The 17,925-nt window shown below is 39.7% G+C and overlaps 1 protein-coding gene across 1 annotated transcript in view; it reads left to right on the forward strand.

The window, feature by feature from the left end:
* Positions 1-16,046, forward strand: part of TXK (TXK tyrosine kinase) — a 67,529-nt gene extending 51,483 nt beyond the window's left edge. The window contains exons 11-15 of the mRNA XM_011927316.1: positions 2,269-2,485; positions 5,902-5,966; positions 8,260-8,378; positions 10,556-10,713; positions 14,543-16,046. Coding sequence (XP_011782706.1) covers positions 2,269-2,485; positions 5,902-5,966; positions 8,260-8,378; positions 10,556-10,713; positions 14,543-14,611 — 628 coding nt within the window. The 3' untranslated portion in view covers positions 14,612-16,046. The remainder of the gene's footprint in view (positions 1-2,268; positions 2,486-5,901; positions 5,967-8,259; positions 8,379-10,555; positions 10,714-14,542) is intronic.
* Positions 16,047-17,925: the final 1,879 nt, after the last annotated feature.

The raw sequence follows: 17,925 nt of genomic DNA on the forward strand, positions 1-17,925 counted from the left end.
CACAGATGGTCTGTGTTTATTATGCAGATGAAACTTCTAGGTAGAAGGTTTCAGGGAAAATAGATGGTAAATGTTTCTTGTTAGACTTGAAGAGTCTGTTCTATCAGTCTCAATGTCTGTGTTGATGTTAATGGTTATGAGGCATGTCCAACTCCCTCTTCCCATCGTGGCCTGAACTAGTTTTACAGGTTAACTTTGGAATGCCCTTGGCTAAGAGGAGGAGTCCATTCAGATGGTTAGGGGCTTAGAATTTTATTTTTGGTTTACATTATGTAATTTGCCTGTAGTCCCACAACAAAACATCATTAGAGCTTCTAATTGAAATCAAAACTGTGAACTGTCTGGGCACAAAAAACGTGATCTTAATGAACATAATTATCAACACACTCTTGGAAAACTAATATATGTTAGAGGGCAAAAGATGGAAAGAGGAGAATTGTTTCAGGATACATTTTTGAGATAAAGTCTTCAAGACTTGCTGATAAATTGAATGTGGTAGGTAGTCGGAAGAAACCAGAGGAAAAAAGATGATGCTAAGGTTTTGGTGTACATTATTATATTAGGCAAAGGGTGGCACCATTTACAAAGATGGGGGGAGACTAAACAGGTTTAGGAGGAAAAATTAAGAATTCTGCTTTGGACATGTTGGATTTGAGAAGACTGTTATTTATTAGGTGTGATCAAGTAGTGAGGTAAATATATGAGTCTGGAGTTCAGGAAAAAGGTCAGAGTGGAGGATATTAACTTGAGAGTGGTTACCAGAGATGATATTTACAACCCTGAAACTTAATGCAATTACTTAGGGAAAGAGAATAATTAGAAAAGGAGAACTGGAGAAGCCTGCAAGGGATCTGAAAATATTTAAATAACAAATTTAAATGAATTTAAATGTGTGTTTGGCCTATGATGAATCCCACATACTTCTCTGAACTGAGAAATAATGTGTATTAAGAAGTCCTAGAGTTATAACATACAAGAATGTAGATTTTCCATTTGCATCTTTCTGTGCTTGTGAGAAATATTTGTCATATTTATTAGACTGAATCATATGAGAGTTTGTCTTTGCCTGATTTCTGATAAAGGTTTGCCTGATTTCTGTTAGATTTTTACCAGTGATCTTGATAAGGAAATGCAGTAATATTTCAATTCTCAAATGCTTCCATGTGGGTATCAACTTGGTGGATTTCCTGTGGCAAATTAATATTTCATCTCAAGACTTGCTTTTCTGCACTTACTCTATATACATGTAAACTGCATCCCTTAACTGAAAGTACACTTTATGAATTCAAAAAGTAAATAAGACAAAATATAATACATATATATATATCTCCAAATTAAGATAATGTTAAGTTCTCTGAATGCCTCTCTTCCTCATAAACTGGAGTGTTTTCACAAGCTAATTTTATGATAATGAGTCAAAAATCATTCATATACATTGTGTTAAGGTACACAGTCTTCCCAAGTCACTGATTTTATTTTACATTTATGAATGAAAAGAATGAAAAGAAGCAATAAATTTTCAAGGCACATTTGACACAAGGTACGTCTTCTAAAATTATAAGCGTTAATTTGAATATTATTTTCCATGATGATTAGTTAGTATAAAAGGCTTTTAGAGATTGAATATAATATTCTACACACACGCACACAAAACCAGTAAACTTTTGAAGTCTAGATAACTAAAAAGTTCTGGGTACGTTTTAATAGGCAACATTCGAGGCGCATGTGTGTATGTGTGTGCACTGCAAGTTTTCATGTTGGTAAATGTTTTTTAGTTTCCAACTTTATCTAAAAATTTCCTTTTAAAGAACTTCATGCTTTAGAATTTAATTTTTGTTTTTTTTTTTAGTCACTCTTTCCTCCCTCTTGTCTGTCCAGAATTTTTCATCTGGACAGCTGCAGGTAGGAAAGCTGGAATTCAAGGAACAGGAAAGGAAATCTGCTCGACCTAGCAAGGATAAACAGTGATGAAGAAACAAAAGGATTATAAAATGAAGAGGAGAAAAATAAAATGCTGACACATATAATGTGGTGCATGTAATATTCTCTTTCCACACTGCCTTTGGCATTACCACTCAAACTCTTGACCCCACATTCTCAGTGCATTAAGTGGCAAGGAAGCTGCATTACTTTCTCTGTGTTTGGGTGGATTTTTATCTTATCTTGATAATGAGAGTGATAAATAGATGGTAAATATTACAGGTTGTGTTCAAACATTTTAAAATGCAAACACAATTCTGCTCACTGGTGTATGTTTTTCTTCACCAGGAAATTATCTCATTCAAAGCTAGTGCAACTTTATGGGGTCTGTACACAACGGAAGCCCCTTTACATTGTGACAGAGTTCATGGAAAATGGCTGCCTGCTTAACTATCTCAAGGAGAATAAAGGAAAGCTTAGGAAGGAAATGCTACTGAGTGTATGTCAGGATATATGTGAAGGAATGGAATATCTGGAGAGGAATGGCTATATTCATAGGGATTTGGTAAGTATGGTGCAAATTTACTTTTTTAAATGTATCATACCAATATTCAGAAGGATGTGACAATTCTTTTCAATACTTTGAATAATGTATCCTTGATTTAATTTTTAAATATTTACCTATTCATGCAATTTGTTGTAAAATGTAACTTTGTTTTTAATTGCCCATTGATGCTGTTGCTATAAAGACCCAATGGGTTCACCCTGCCTGCTGACTAGACAGAGCCCATTTATCAGGACAGGGGAACCGCAATAGAGAAAGAGTAATTCACATAGAACCGACTGTGCAGGAGACTGGAGTTTTATTATTACTCAAATCAGTCTCCCGGAGCATAAGGGGATCAGAGTTTTTAAGGACAACTTGGTGGGTGGGGGGAAGCCAGTGAGCCAGGAGAGCTGATTGGTTAGGTAGGAGATGAAACCATTGGAAGTTGAAGCTGTCCTCATGCTGAGTCAGTTCCTGGGTGGGGGCGAGAAGATCAGGTGAGCCAGTTAATTGATCTGGGTGGTGCCAGCTGATCCATCAAGCGCAGGGTCTGCAAAATAGCTCAAGCACTGATCTTAGGAGCAGTTTAAGGAGAGTCAGAATCTTGTAGCCTCCAGTTGTCTGACTCCTAAACCATAATTTCTAATCTTGTGGCTAATTTGTTAGTCCTACAAAGGAAGTCTAGTCCCCAGGCAAGAGGGAGGTTTGTTTGGGAAAGGGCTGTTATCATTTTCACTTTAAACTATAAACTGTAAATTCCACCCAAAGTTAGTTTAGCCTATGCCCAGGAATGAACAAGGGCAGTTTGGAGGTTAGAAGCGAGATGGAGTCAGTTAGGTTCTCAGTCATAATTTTGCAAAGGTGATTTCATAGCCAAGTAAGGCTTTACTCTATGCCTTGAACTAATTAACCACCTAACTTATCATGTGACTAAAACTGATTTCCTTTCCTTTCCGCTCTCCCTTCTTCCTTCTCTTCCTTCTTCTTTCTTTCCTTCCACCTTTTTCCCTTTCAACCAATAATCAAACATGTATCGAGTGCCTGGTATATGCCAAGCATTCTGCTAAGCACTGGAGATACAACAGTGAAGAACAATTTCCAGTTTTAGTCTCCAACTTTATCTAAAGAATGTCACCTGGGGCATAACGGCTCCTGACGTGGAGGTAGTTTGGCCCTAACAGGATTGCAAGAGCACTACTGGCATTATTGAAGAGACTAGGAATGCTACATTTTTTTTTTTTCTGTAATGCTCAGAACATTCCTATTTAAATAAATGATTGTCTTACCCAAACCATATGCTAATAGCACTGCTTCCCTGCATTGCTACCTCCCCTTGAGTAACACTTTCTGTCCATTCCACATTTATTCATGATATTCACACTATTCCCTTGATGTCCTTATGTCCTTCCATTGTCTTATTTCAAAATCTAAAAATTAACTCAAATGTGAATTGGAAAAGTCTATGAGAAATCCCTCATATCGCCCCTTGGAAGTAATTCTGTGCTTCCATCACACATGATCAAAGTGATCATATTACTCAAGTATTTTGGGGAGTATAGTTACATTGGCCTCAGCACACCTTGGGAAGTATGCTTATCCTACCCGTGGCTTGGAACACTCAGGGCATTTGCTATTTCCTGCTTCACCCAATAGTTAATTATTTACATCATTTATACAAATACTACAGTCTATCTTATGAGACTTAGAGTCTTTGAGATCAAGGCCTAGATGTCTGAGATGCCATGCAGTGATTGAGAACATAGGTTGCAAACAGTCATTCCCAAACTTCAAACTTTGGTGTGCATTACAATTGCTTGGAAGCTTTTAGAAAAATTGCAATAGCCAGGCCATACCCCAGACCAATTAAATCAGAATCTCTGTGGCTGAAACCCAGGCATCAATATTTTTTGAAAATTCCCGTGATGAGCCCCATGTGAAGTTGAGGTTGAGAACGACTACTCTAGAGCCAGGCTAGCTGGGTTGAAATATTGTCTCTGTTTTTTACTAGCTGTGAGAGCTTGGGCAAGCTAGTTAACCAGTGAAGTGGTATTAATTATAGCACCTTCCTCGTATGGGTTTGCTGGGAGAATTACATGAATTAATAAACAGTGTCTAGTGTGTAGAGGAGCTCAGCAATGTTAACTATTGCTATTATAGAGATAGATCATTAAAAAAAAATTCCCTAAAGGCACATTTCCCGGTATCCAGCATCTAGGAGAAATGAGCAAATTTTTGAATAGGTGAATATGGTATCAACTCCGCCTGGCTCACTTTCCTAGTCTGCAGGTTTGTCTTTGTGGATAACAATTGGGTGACAGTTCTGGTCATTTTATTTGCTCCAAATGGCTTCTGACAGGCCCTCCTATTCCTGTTTTTTCCCTTGTTTGCTCATTTTCTTTTGTGTTCTATTTTATCTCCCTATATGCTATTTAAAATATATCAGTGAACAATGAGTCTTTTCCCTGTCAAGAACTTTTCTTGTGGTTTGGTCATTGCTAGGACTTGCTGGCATCTTCTAAACTGGTTCCTTGTGATTTATTATTTCAAATTTCTTGCTTTTGTTGCTTGACTAATTGAACCACACATTAGCTGAAAAGAGGAAAATTCTATCAAATATTTTATCTAGTTTACCTACATGAGGCTAAATAATCAAATCAATGATTTTCTTGATTAAGTTGCTGAAAATGAATTGCTTTGGCCTCAAATATATTGTTTCTACATAGCATTATATTCAGTTCATTGTGATAATTTTAAGAAATATGAAAAAGTCACTGTAAATAGTTACCTTGAGTGAAATCAGTGTTGAATTATCTTTTCTTAATTTTTATTATGTATTAGAGATCCCAAAGATATAAAATGAATATGCCTTATCTGTTATGTATTTTGGGCTTTCCTATAAAGATGTTAAAAAAAATACACTATTTTTATGCCAAGATTTATAGTTGTATCATCTTTCAGATTGAATTGAGGGCAGGCTGGGCATGGTGGCTCACTCCTGTAATCCCAGCACTTTGGGAAGCCAAGGTGGGTGGATCATTTGAGCCCAGGAGTTCAAGACCAGTGTGGGCAACATGGTGAAACCCCATCTTTACTAAAAATATAAAAATTAACTGGGTGTGGTGGTGTGTGCCTGTAGTACCAGCTACTTAAGAGGCTAAGGTGGGAGGATGGTTTGACCCCAGGAGGGGAAGGTTGCAGTGAGCCAACACGGTGCCATTGTACTCCAGCCTGGGCGACAGAGCCAGATCCTGTCTCAAAAAAAATATGAAGGCAAACTATTGAATCTATACCATTGATGGATATCACCATAAAAATGACTTGGCTGTCCACACAGACAGGTAGCGTGGGGTCCAAATAACCTAAGGAAGAGGAGAAGAAAAACTCTTGAAATAAAAACTTGTATTCAAACTTGGATTCTTTTCGTCTTTCCATAGGCAGCAAGGAATTGTTTGGTCAGTTCAACATGCACAGTAAAAATTTCGGACTTTGGAATGACAAGGTACGTGCTATGTATATATATGTATTTTGTTTGTTTACTCATAAGAGGGAATCTTACATTTGTTTACTGATAAACTGAAGATGCTGCAGACTGTGTTTTTATCTTCCTAGGTTGTAGGCCTGGTTGTATGGCCTACTGACCCACTTTGAATTTTAGGACATGTACAGTTTTAGCTGTGAGGTAAATGTTTACTGTGGACTATTCACATCTTTTAAGAAAACTATGGTATATTTTTAAATTAAAAAAGGAATTTCTCGGTCCACTGAGAAAAGTGAAGAAAAAAGCATTTCTGATATACATATGTTTTTGGGAGAAAAAGAAATAAATTTGTTTGCTCAGCTCTGATTTTTCTATGTCCTCACCAAACATTTCTATTATTAAGTATAGTAGTTGACTGTAAGTCTACAATTCAAGAGTGTGAAAAATGTAGCCGTGTTTTTCTACAACTCAATATAGTTTAAATTTTGAGGATCCTTTTTTGGGGTGGTGCTAGAAATATAATTCCAGGGAATTTGGGGTTTTTCTCTGACTTCCCTAAGCTTCAAAGTCAAAGTTCTTGGTCTCATGGGGCTATCGTACTGGTAGGGAGGTGGCTTATTGGCCATTTTGTTATCTGTGTGCATGGCATCCTTGCAGCCACCATCCTCCAGTCTTGTCTTTGGCTGGCCACTCAAACAGGTAGCTGCTAACCCATACTGATTTTTTCTGCAAGATTCATTCAGAACTGGCATTTTTTTTTTTTTTTTTCTGACAGAGTCTTGCTCTGTTGCCCAGGCTGGAGTGCAGTGGCGCTCGCTCCCTTGGCTCACTGCAGCCTTGACTTCCCAGACTCAAGCTATCCTTCTGTCTCAGCCCTCCAAGTAGCTGGAACTACAGGCACATGCCACCACGCCCAGCTAATTTTTTAATTTTTGGTAGAGACAGGGTTTCACCATGTTGGCCAGGCTGGTCTTGAACTCCTGACCTCAAATATCCAACCACCTCGGCCTCCCAAAGTGCTGGGATTACAGGCGTGAGCAGTCTCACCTGGTCAACATTCTTTATGATTACAAAACTCCATGGTGGGATCTCAGATCTCATTTACCTAGGCACATCCACCATTTGTTCATTGGCATCTTTCTGCCTTTCCGAGGGCTCTACCTGGGGAAAAGAGCACAGGTTCTGTTTCACTTTTAAATCCCACCAACCTAATGTGGGACTAGGAGCTTCCTTCTCTGCTATGTGACTTGGGCAGCCCTTATAGGGTACAAGATAAAGGACCCTAACCCACTGACCTACTAATGTCTAGTACTCCCCTTTTCTTTCCCTTCTATCTCCCCCATTCCTCTAGCTCAAGGGATCTTTTTCTAGATAGTGGTGGTAGTGAGATCTCACTCCTGTTCATGGCCCATTTTCCAAGATATTTTGTTAATAACTCAATATTTCTTCTCTGAAGAGCCTAGACTTGAAAAATTCAAAATCTATAGACAATGGCTTTTCTCTCTTTGTTTACTGTTATTGATTCTTTAGTAGAATGACCTCTGACTCAATAAAGTGCTGACAGGTGGAGGGAGGTAGTGTATATTAAAAAGAAAAGTGGGAGTGTAGAGGCAGCATTAATAAATGCTGTGAAAACACTATATTGTATATTTAAGGGGCAACAAGCACAAGTTAATTTTTGTCTCTTCTCCCCAATTTCTCACATTTGGACATCCCTGCATACAACTCTCAAAAGAGAGAGGGTTCAACTTACTATTTTAAGGAGATGGTAGTTATTCTTGATTTCTTTCCATATAGGGCCATTCTAATGCATTAGAGATTTGTCACATCAGAAGCATTATGTTCATATACTTTTACTTTCTCCCCTTCTCTATGCCCCACAAAAAAACATACACATGGAAGAAAATTCGACATCCAACTTTGAATCATTCATTTCCATTTTAAGAAGAGTGGTCTTTGTTTTCCCCACCCCTGGGAAGAGTGGTCTTTTATTTCCTTTTTATAATCTTGTTTGTTAGCATGCTTCTTTGTAGAGTTAAGAATTTACCATAATTAACATAAACAGTGAGCCTTGTTTTGAACTGAAGCAGCATTATGATTTTCAGATATCCACATAAAACAAACACAACTGAAACGTGGTTTGGGGAGGAAACATTATCAAGGGCACTTTCACACTCTACTAACAAGAAGGTGTCCACAAGCTTTCTAGGGTAAAATATTTTGTCTTTTAACAACTTAGAGTTAACTAAAGGGATTTGAAGTAAATAGAGCTTGGAGTAATTAACACAATGTGCTTTGAATCTGATAACTGTAGGTATGTTTTGGATGATGAGTATGTCAGTTCTTTTGGATCCAAGTTCCCAATCAAGTGGTCCCCTCCTGAAGTTTTTCTTTTCAATAAGTACAGCAGTAAATCTGATGTCTGGTCATTTGGTGAGTGCATCTGATGTTTGCTGGATCTTGATTTAATAAAATGGGCAATATGTTATTTTTAACTTTGATTTCCTAATTGATGTAGCATTTTTTAAAAAGTCTTCTTGTAATTGTTCTTCCTTCTATGTGTTCTAACCACGTCCCGATTGTCTTTGGCAACTAGTGTCACATACCTTCTTACATAAGTGTGACTTTTGGATCTTTTCCTTCCTCCATGGGCATTCACTGTAAAACCGTAACAAAGAGTCTACCGATCTAGAAAAAAAACTCAGACAAGTTTTCCACTCTGCAGAGGCTTGAAGGAAAAATGATCTTATGATACTGTTGAGTTTAGAGTGTAATTAGTAAACTTCATTGTCTAAACTATGAAGCAGCTTGACTATTTTCCAATTGTTTAGTTGTTAACCTGAACTTAAAACCTGAGTTTAAAAAATGGTGGCATCTCATTTACTTCCTTAAGTTTAAAGTTTGTGGAATTTAGACATAGGCTTCCTTGAGATCTGTGAATTGATATTCATATTGGATAATGTTCTTCATTGAGAAAGAGACACCATAGACCCATGTCCAGTGAAGTTTCGAGGTTGATTTTCAAGAAATGGTAATATGTAAAAATCGATCTATCCTCTTTCACCCAGAACTGCCTGAAGGCTTGTGGGTTCCGGGTCCTCAGAAGGGTGTCAGTTTTATTGTCTACTATAAGGTTAAAACTGGGCACAGTGGCTCAGGCCTACAATCCCAGCACTTTGGGAGGCTGAGGTGGGAGGATTGCTTGAGACCAGGAGTTCAAGACTAGCCTGGGCAACCTAGCAAGACTCTGTCTTTACAAAAAAAAAAATTAGCCAGGTGTGGTGGCATGTACCTGTAGTCCCAGTTCCTTGGGAGGCTGAGGCAAGAGGATTGCTTGAGCCCAGGAGTTTGAGATTATAGTGAGCCAGGATTGTGTCACTGTACTCCAACCTGGGCGACAGAGCAAGAACCTGCCTAAAAAAAAATTAAAACTTAAATTAAAAAAAATACAATAAGGTTAAGCTTGTGTCATTAATTTCATCAGCTCTCCGTGGACATATGATAGTCTCAGCAGGTGACATTTGAAGCTCTACTGAAGAGCGGTTAGGTTGTGAGACCACGTCTTAGACACCAATGAAGAGCAATATAAGGACCTCATCGAAGGTTGCAGAACAGTTAGAACTCCCTGAATTTTACCTACTTGTCTCCTTCACTGAACAGTGGGCTCCTTAGGCACATGGATTGATCTCACACTTATAAAATCTCCAGGCCCCAGCAGATGCCTCATCAATGTCTAGTAAATATTTGTAGAATAAGTGAATAATTAAATGAACTCAAATTGGGAGTTCTTGCAGGAGTTTCACTAACCAATCAATCAATGATTACTGGACCCTGCTAGATACTCTGGGGCTCTGCCCATCAGTCTAATCTTTTAGCAGAAAGAAGGGGACACATGCCATTTACTGGCTGAAACTCTTGGTTAAATAGGCAGCAGAGGCTCACATAATCCTGTCAGTTTCTATGGAATGACAGAAAGGTTTATTGATTTCAGAGTGCAGGGACATGACTGCTACTTAGAAATGAAAATGCTAGTCCAGGCGTGGTGGCTCACGCTTGTAATCCCAGCACTTTGAGAGGCTGAGGTGGTCGGATCACCTGAGGTCAGGAGTTCGAGACTAGCCTGGCCAACATGGTGAAACCCCGCCGCTACTAAAAATACAAAAATAAGCTGGGCGTGGTGGTGGGCACCTGTAATCCCAGCTACTCAGGAGGCTGAGGCAGAAGAATTGCTTGAACCTGGGAGACAGCAGTTGCGGTGAGCTGAGATCATGCCACTGCACTCCAGCCTGGGTGACAGAGCGAGACCCTGTCTCAAAAAAAAAAAAAAAAAAAAAGGAAATGCTACCGGCATTTCTCCTGATAGAGAAGGCAATCAAGACCCATGGAGAAGGAAAGGCATTGTTTTCACTTAGATTATTTTCAGGTTACAGGTCTCTTTGAAAACTGAGGTACATATGATTTGCTTCCTTGATAGAACCTTTATTATTCAGGATGGTTATAACCCAAAGCCTGGAGCACAAAAATAATGCCTTGTAGTTTGAAATTGTTCTTTCAGTTCCCAAGCAATCATTTCTCTCTAACCCCTTGTTTTCATGCATTTTTGTTTGCAGGAGTTTTAATGTGGGAAGTTTTTACAGAAGGAAAAATGCCTTTTGAAAATAAGTCAAATTTGCAAGTCGTGGAAGCTATTTCTGAAGGCTTCAGGTTATATCGCCCTCACCTAGCACCAATGTCCATATATGAAGTTATGTACAGCTGCTGGCATGAGGTAAGTAACTATATGTTACTTTCCTACGAAGGTTGGCAGTCCCAGCATCTGAGAGCAGAGAGCAGATCTGATTATCACAAACATGACTTCAGAACTCTGTCATGGCAGGAAAAGGCATCTGTGTCTTGGTCATGATCCTGAGAGTCTGAAGTACTATTTCTGTCTCAAACTCACTACAAAGTCATGAATCCATTTTGTTTTGAACAATGGCCTTTTATCTGAGGAATTCAGTGCATTTTCTGAGTTTTATCTGTTTGAGATTGGTTCTTGCAGAAACTCTTGGTGTTACTCAAGCCTCAGTGATTAGATGTTTTATTAGCTTTAAGAATTAATGGGCCGGGTGCAGTGGCTCATACCTGTAATCCCAGCACTTTGGGAGGCCGAGGCAGGTGGATTACCTGAGGTCGGGAGTTTGAGACCAGCCCAGCCAACATGATAAAACCCCGTCTCTACTAAAAATACAAAAATTAGCCGGGCATGGTGGTGCATGCCTGTAATCCCAGCTACTGGGGATGCTGAAGCAGGAGAAGAATCTTGAACCTGGGAGGCAGAACTTGCAGTGAGCCGAGATCGTGCCACTGCACTCTAACCTGGGCGACAGAGTGAGACTGTGTCTCCAAAAAAAAGAAAAAAAAAAGAATTAAATGATGGAGGCTGTGTGTGGTGGCTCATGCCTGTAATCCCAGCACTTTGGGAGGCCAAGGTGTGCAGATCACTTGAGGTCAGGAGTGTGAGACCAGCCTGGCCAACATGATGAAACCCTGTCTCTACTAAAAATAAAAAATTAGCCAGGCCTGGTAGTGCACGCCTGTAATTCCAGCTACTTGGGAGGCTGAGATAGGAGAATTGCTTGAATCTGGGATGCAGAGGCTACAGTGAGCTGAGATTGCACCACTGTACTCCAGCCTGGGCAACAAAACAAGACTCTCTCAAAACAAACAAACAAATAAATAAATAAAAGAACAAATGAAAGAATTAATGGTGCAAACTAAGGGTAGAACGAGGTTTGTTGAACTTCCATGTTGAAAAAGAAAGATGGTGTTTCCATTTACTTCACTTAACTTTCCTTTGTCTTGCTTTTCTAACACTAATAGTAATGGGTTTCATCTGTCTTCTGACACTCAGGACTCCTGCTAGAGATTAAACTAGACTGGGAATGGAGGCAGAAAGTGTGTCAGGAACTTCCATTCAGGAAGAAATCTCTCCAGAACTTAGTTTTTCTATTTGTTGAAATGCCAAGCTTAGATGTAAAGCCAGAGGGGCTTCTGTTCCACCTCTGGACACTGACTCAACACACCCCTGCCCTTCTCAGTGAACTTGCCTGTGATTTTGAGAGCTTTACTCTCTTTCCAGCTGACAGTTTCAGCCTAGAAAATTACAGCTTGATGAGAAGTTTCCTCCTGGCTGAAAAAATAAAGCACTTGATTATCAATTTATAACCACAAACACTAGAATATTGAATATTTTCAGAGTGATGTGGTTGTTCATATTCCAAGAAGCATTACATTTATAGAGAGCCCTAATGTATGAAAATATCTTACATATATTAACTACTTTACAAGGAATCTTGAAAGACATAGAAAAATGTTCAGTAAGCTATAAAATAAAAAGTTCAGAAAAATGTTCAGTAAGTAGTAACAAACAACTGTTTTAGGAGCATCTTTGCAATAATAATGTAAGTAGCTCAGAAGTATACGTTGTGTATGAAATAATACTCATGTACGTGTGTGTGTAATATAATATTTATTGAGATGTTATATATAAGTGGATCTGAGACAGAGAAGGAGGAAGGGAAGTGATCAGTAGGATGCTGTCAGAAGGACCATGTAAACAACATTAGTCTCAAATTGCAGTCAGAACATTGAGTAATACAATGATGTAGTTATGTTGATTTATTTGTTTGAAAAAGTTGATTTGACCAGGTGTGGTGGCTCACGCCTGTAATCCCAGCACTTTGGGAGGCCAAGGTAGGCAAATCACGAGGTCAGGAGTTCAAGACCAGCCTAGCTAACATGGTGAAACTCCGTCTCTACTGAAAATACAAAAAGATTAGCTGGGCATGGTGGCAGGCACCTGTAATCCCAGCCACTTGGGAGGCTGGGACAGGAGAATTGTTTGAACCTGGGAGATGGAGGTTGCAGTGAGCCAAAATCACACCATTGCACTCCAGCCTGGGCGACACGGTGAGATTGTCTCAAAAAAAAAAAAGAAAAGAAAACGTTGATTCATTTTTGAGACAGAGTCTTGCTCTGTTGCCCAGACTGGAGTGCAGTGGCACAATCACAGCTCACTGCAGCCTTGACCTTCTGGGCTTAAGCAATCCACCGAGCTCAGCCTCCTTAATAGCTGGGACTACAGTGATGTGCCACCATGACCAGCTAATTTTTAAAAATTTTTTCTAGAGATGGGGTCTCACTTTGTTGCCTCAGCCTCAAGCAGTCCTCCTACCTTGGCCTCCCAAGGTGCTGGGATTACAGATGTGAGCCTCTGTGTCAGGTGCAAAAGTTGATTTTGCCTACAACTTTACCCCATGTGCTTAGGGCATTAGAGTCAAAAGTGATTATGTTATATTTGAGAGACAAATTTCAGGATTCATGCATAGAAGCGGGTTCCTCAGAGAGCTCCACAATTTATTCCCAAAGTCTCAATGAGGACCCTCACTTGCACTTGTGCTGTCTTCTACTCTGTTTATTTTATTGAGGCTCTCTGTTTATAAGCCATGAAAAGGGGTGTCTTTCCACTGACCCTGCTGTTGGTGACACCTGTGAGAATGTGGCTACTATGAGTAACTCTGTTTCCCACAGTTTTCAAAGATGCTGACAGTGCCATCTCTTCTTCCTCATGGACTCAGAGCCAAACCACACCCTTAAATGAAGTAGGAAAAAATGCTCCAATCCTTGGCTCCATGACCAGGGATATGGGGTCACTTATGGTGAATATCTTCCTTTAGAGTTGCTGACTCTTGAAAACTGTGCAAAGATCACAGGCTTTTAAAACTTTTTAAAATGTAAGAATATTCAGCAATCATTTTGCTATGTGTGAGAGGAACTTCCACACTCTTATTTTTCTGTTGACTGACACTGAAAGCACAACCTGTACCCCAGGATCTTCAAAGTCCCTCATGAAAACATGCCTTTTGCTTTCTGACTGAAATCCTCCTGTCTATAATAGCTCAGGTGTCATAGATACCCTGAACTGAGCTTGGGAGCCTGGTACTCTAGATACCCCTTCTGTCAGCCCTTTCTTTACCTCACACATGTCAAGTCATCCAAATATGTCTCTAGGATGGTGGTGTCCTAGAGTACTTTCTGAGATGCTGAAAACGTTCTGTATCCGTGCTGCTCAATATAGCAGCCACTTCTGGCTATTGGGTACTTGAAAAGTGGCCAGCGTGACTGAAAAACTGAATTTAAACATTTATATCATCTTTAGGAATTTAAATTTAAATAGCTACAGGTGGCTAGTGTTTGCAGGTCTAGCCATTTTATTTTTGCAGCATTCTCTAACATTTTCATACTCACGCCTCACTCAACTGCCAATCATGCTGTGGTATGTCGGTCAAGATACCTTTCTCTTCCTTTTTGTGGAGAGCCAGCCTGGATTCAGGTCTCTGTCAGCAAGTTCCAGAGCTGGTCTCTGAGTGATCCTTAGCCCATTTATGCCACAGGTGGCAATTTTTTGAATTTTTGCATGAGTGAAAAATCAGACCTTGGCGATGACCTCGAGCAGTGGGATATAAATAACTCCCACATGCTTAGCGTTCCAAAAATGAAACACTTGGCATAAGTGGGTTAAGCTAAGCTAACCACCCCCCACTTCCCTTTTCCAGAAACCCAAAGGCCGCCCTACGTTTGCAGAGCTGCTGCGGGCTCTCACAGAGATTGCGGAAACCTGGTGACCCGAAACAGAATGCCAACTCAAAGAGTCATCTTGCAAAACTGTCACCTATTGTGAACATGTTCACCATATGTGGTCACTTACGGTGAATATCTCTCTTCATGGTTGCTGACTCTTGCAAACAGTGCAAAGATCACAGTTTTTAAAACTTTTAAAAATTTAAGAGTATGCAGACAATCGTTTTGCTATGTGTGAGAGGGACTTGCACACTCTTATTTTTCTGTAAACTATTTCACATCCCGAATGTGAAGAAGTGAAAAAGGCTTCTCAGCAGTCTTCATAGTGGCTGCTCTTCATGATCATAGCCCCAGGAACCCTTGAGGGTACATGAAAACCTGACCCTTCACAAGGCTGAAAATGTTTCCTTCTTGAAGAGGAGTGACATTCATCACTTTGGTGATCCATGCATAGAAGATGAAAATGAATTCTGCCAACTCATGGGATAAAGGGGCCTCCCTTGAAGAATTTCATGTTTTTGGGCTGTGTAGATCTTTATAGTAAATGCACCTTTATAAACCACATGAATGTTAGTGTTCTGGAAATGTCTTTTGTTAATATGATCTTCCTATGTTATTTAACAGATTGTTTTTGCACATATCTGATGATATTGAAAGCAGTTTTTTTGCATTCGAGTTTTAAACAGTTATAAGATGTAGCCAAAGCTCACCTTTGAACAGATCCTGGTGACATCCTATTTCCAGGAAAATCCAGAACCTGATTTCAGTTCTGTGATTTCACACTTTTTATATGTGAGATAAGACAGTTTCAGAGGCCTTATTTTGTCATAGTAAGTGTCTCCTGTAATTTTCAGGAAGATGACTTGTTCTTTCTAGAAGAGGAGACAAAAGTAAGATAGCCAAATGGGACATCAAGCTCCGTTGTTTCGGAAATCCAGGATTTTGAATTCAGGATGAAACAACCAGCAATCACAGTTAAATCTTAACTTTGCCTGCACTCTTTGTAGGAATGATCAGAGATTTGTCTTTATCAGTCTGAGTGCTTCAGGAGTACAATAGGAAGAAAGATACTGGAGAACACACAAGTGTAATTACCATGAAGTCTAACAACAGGAGCCCATTATTTGTGTACTTTCCCACCCTGTATCATGGTTCTCTGGGAACAAGCTTTATTATTCTCATTAGTGTTTAAATTGTTGATTGTCAGTAGTTGTGACTTTTAAATTATATTTAAATTATATTTCCCCACTCAAAGAATGGTATCTTTATATATCAATGACATTCAATAAATGTGTATTGTTTCTAATGAGAATCAGGTACAAGAAGATACTTGATAGTTCAAGTGGTGGTCTCAGAAATGTTTGGGCTGAATGTGGTGGCTCATGCCTATAATCCCAGCACTTTGGGAGGCTGAGGTGGGAAGATAGCTTGAGTCCAGTTTGAGACCAGCCTGGGCAACAAAGTGAGATCATGTCTCTACCAAAAAAAACAAAACAAAACAAAACAAAAAAAACTAGGTGTAGTGATGTAGTCCCAGCTACTTGGGAGGCTGAGACAGAAGCCCAGGTGGTCCAGGGTGCAGTGAGCCATGATTGTGCCAGTGCACTCCAGCCTGGGTGATAGAGCGAGACCCTATCTCGAAAACAGAAACAAGTTTGTATGAGATGCTAGTCTGTTTCTGAGACTATCACACCCCCTTTCCTATGACTCCTGTTATGGTGAGGAGAGACAGAAGGCTCCTATTACTGAGATCTCAATTCACATAACATATGAATTTATATAAGATAGTCTAGCTCAAGAAGACGTGAGACTATGAAACAGCAAAAGCGGACGGAAGGGAGGTTAATGTTATGACATAGGAAATAATGTAGTATCAATATATGGATGCAGTAAGTTGCCCTTTCCACGTTTTACTGAGCTTGGAAGTGCCAATTTCTCTCAAAAAGAAAGAAAGAAAGAAAAAAAACAGCAAAGCCAAACTCTGAAAAGCCAGGACTGAGTATGGAGCATCTGCCATCACTATAGATGTACCAGGTATAGAGCAAAGAGTGACACCCAGAGGTAAATCATTCTAAGAGGGCAACAACTATGACAGCGCCTGGCACTTCTAAGAGGGTGCAGCACTTCTAAGGTGCTAGGCAAGCTCTATTCCTTTTGTTTTAACACCTCAGGAAAATTTGAGATAATAAATTAGGAACAAGAATAACTGCGGGTATGTCTTAGGTAACTAAGAGTCCAGATAATGTGTGAATTTTGAATGTGCATGAAAAAAGATTTACCATTCTTTGTTTAACTAAACAAAAAAGTTTCTTTAAGAGGTTGTCAGCCAGGCACAATGGCTCACGCCTGTAATTCAGCACTTTGGGAGGCCAAGGCAGGTGGATCATCTGAGGTCAGGAGTTAGAGATCAGCCTGGCCAACATGGTGAAACCCTGTCTCTACTAAAAATACGAAAAGTTAGCCAGGCATGGTGCCATGTGCCTGTAATCCCAGCTACTCGGGAGGCTGAGGCAGGAGAATTGCTTGAACCCAGGAGGTGGAGGTTGCAGTGAGCGGAGACCGTGCTACTGCCCTCTATCCTGGGCGACAGAGTGAGACTCTGTCAAAAAAAAAAAAAAAAAAAAAGATAGTTACACAACTTCTCCTGGAAGGGAACTATGTTTTGCAACCAATCTTAATATTAGTTACTGATATGAGGATTCTCTGGATCATTTGAGGTGAAGATAGTGCAATATTTAAACAGCTCTGCATAATAATTGAATAGGAAGTTTAGGGGTTGATTGTAGAGTCCTAAAAAGGAGAATATAGGAAGTCAACAGACAGAGAGGAGGCTCAGAAAAATGGAAGGAATTTGGAGGCCAAGAAGAATATATAATCAATGAAAATAACCTTTTGGCAAGAATAGATAAAGGTATTTAGTAAACTTTTTATTGAAGTGCAACACATGGTACCAGCATGGTATTGGTAACATGGTTGAACTGGCAAGCAAACTGATGAGATCCAACAGTATTTAGCCTGGCACTAAATTTGCTTAACTTTATCGTAGGATACAGGACAGGAAATTAAGCATGCATGATGCTTGGGTCCCTTCTCACCTGCCTAAAGAGCGTGCATGATTGCTGGGCATGAGGTTGTGGTATGTGGGGTTTGCCTTGATGCAAAGAAACTTCTATTTGAGTTTCCCACCAGTCATATAGGCCTATGATTCACAGGTCTCCCAGCCCCATGTACTGTCCCATAGATTGTAGGTTTCACAGTGCACAAAGTGGATTTCTGTCCCTGGTACCCAACGTTCCAAATTTATCTTAATTTGGGTCTTTTATAAGAAACTTGTGCTGGGAGAAGACAAACCTACAAT

Source organism: Colobus angolensis, unplaced genomic scaffold (assembly GCF_000951035.1).
Source record: "Colobus angolensis palliatus isolate OR3802 unplaced genomic scaffold, Cang.pa_1.0 Scaffold71, whole genome shotgun sequence".
NCBI classification, from domain to species: Eukaryota; Metazoa; Chordata; class Mammalia; order Primates; family Cercopithecidae; genus Colobus; species Colobus angolensis.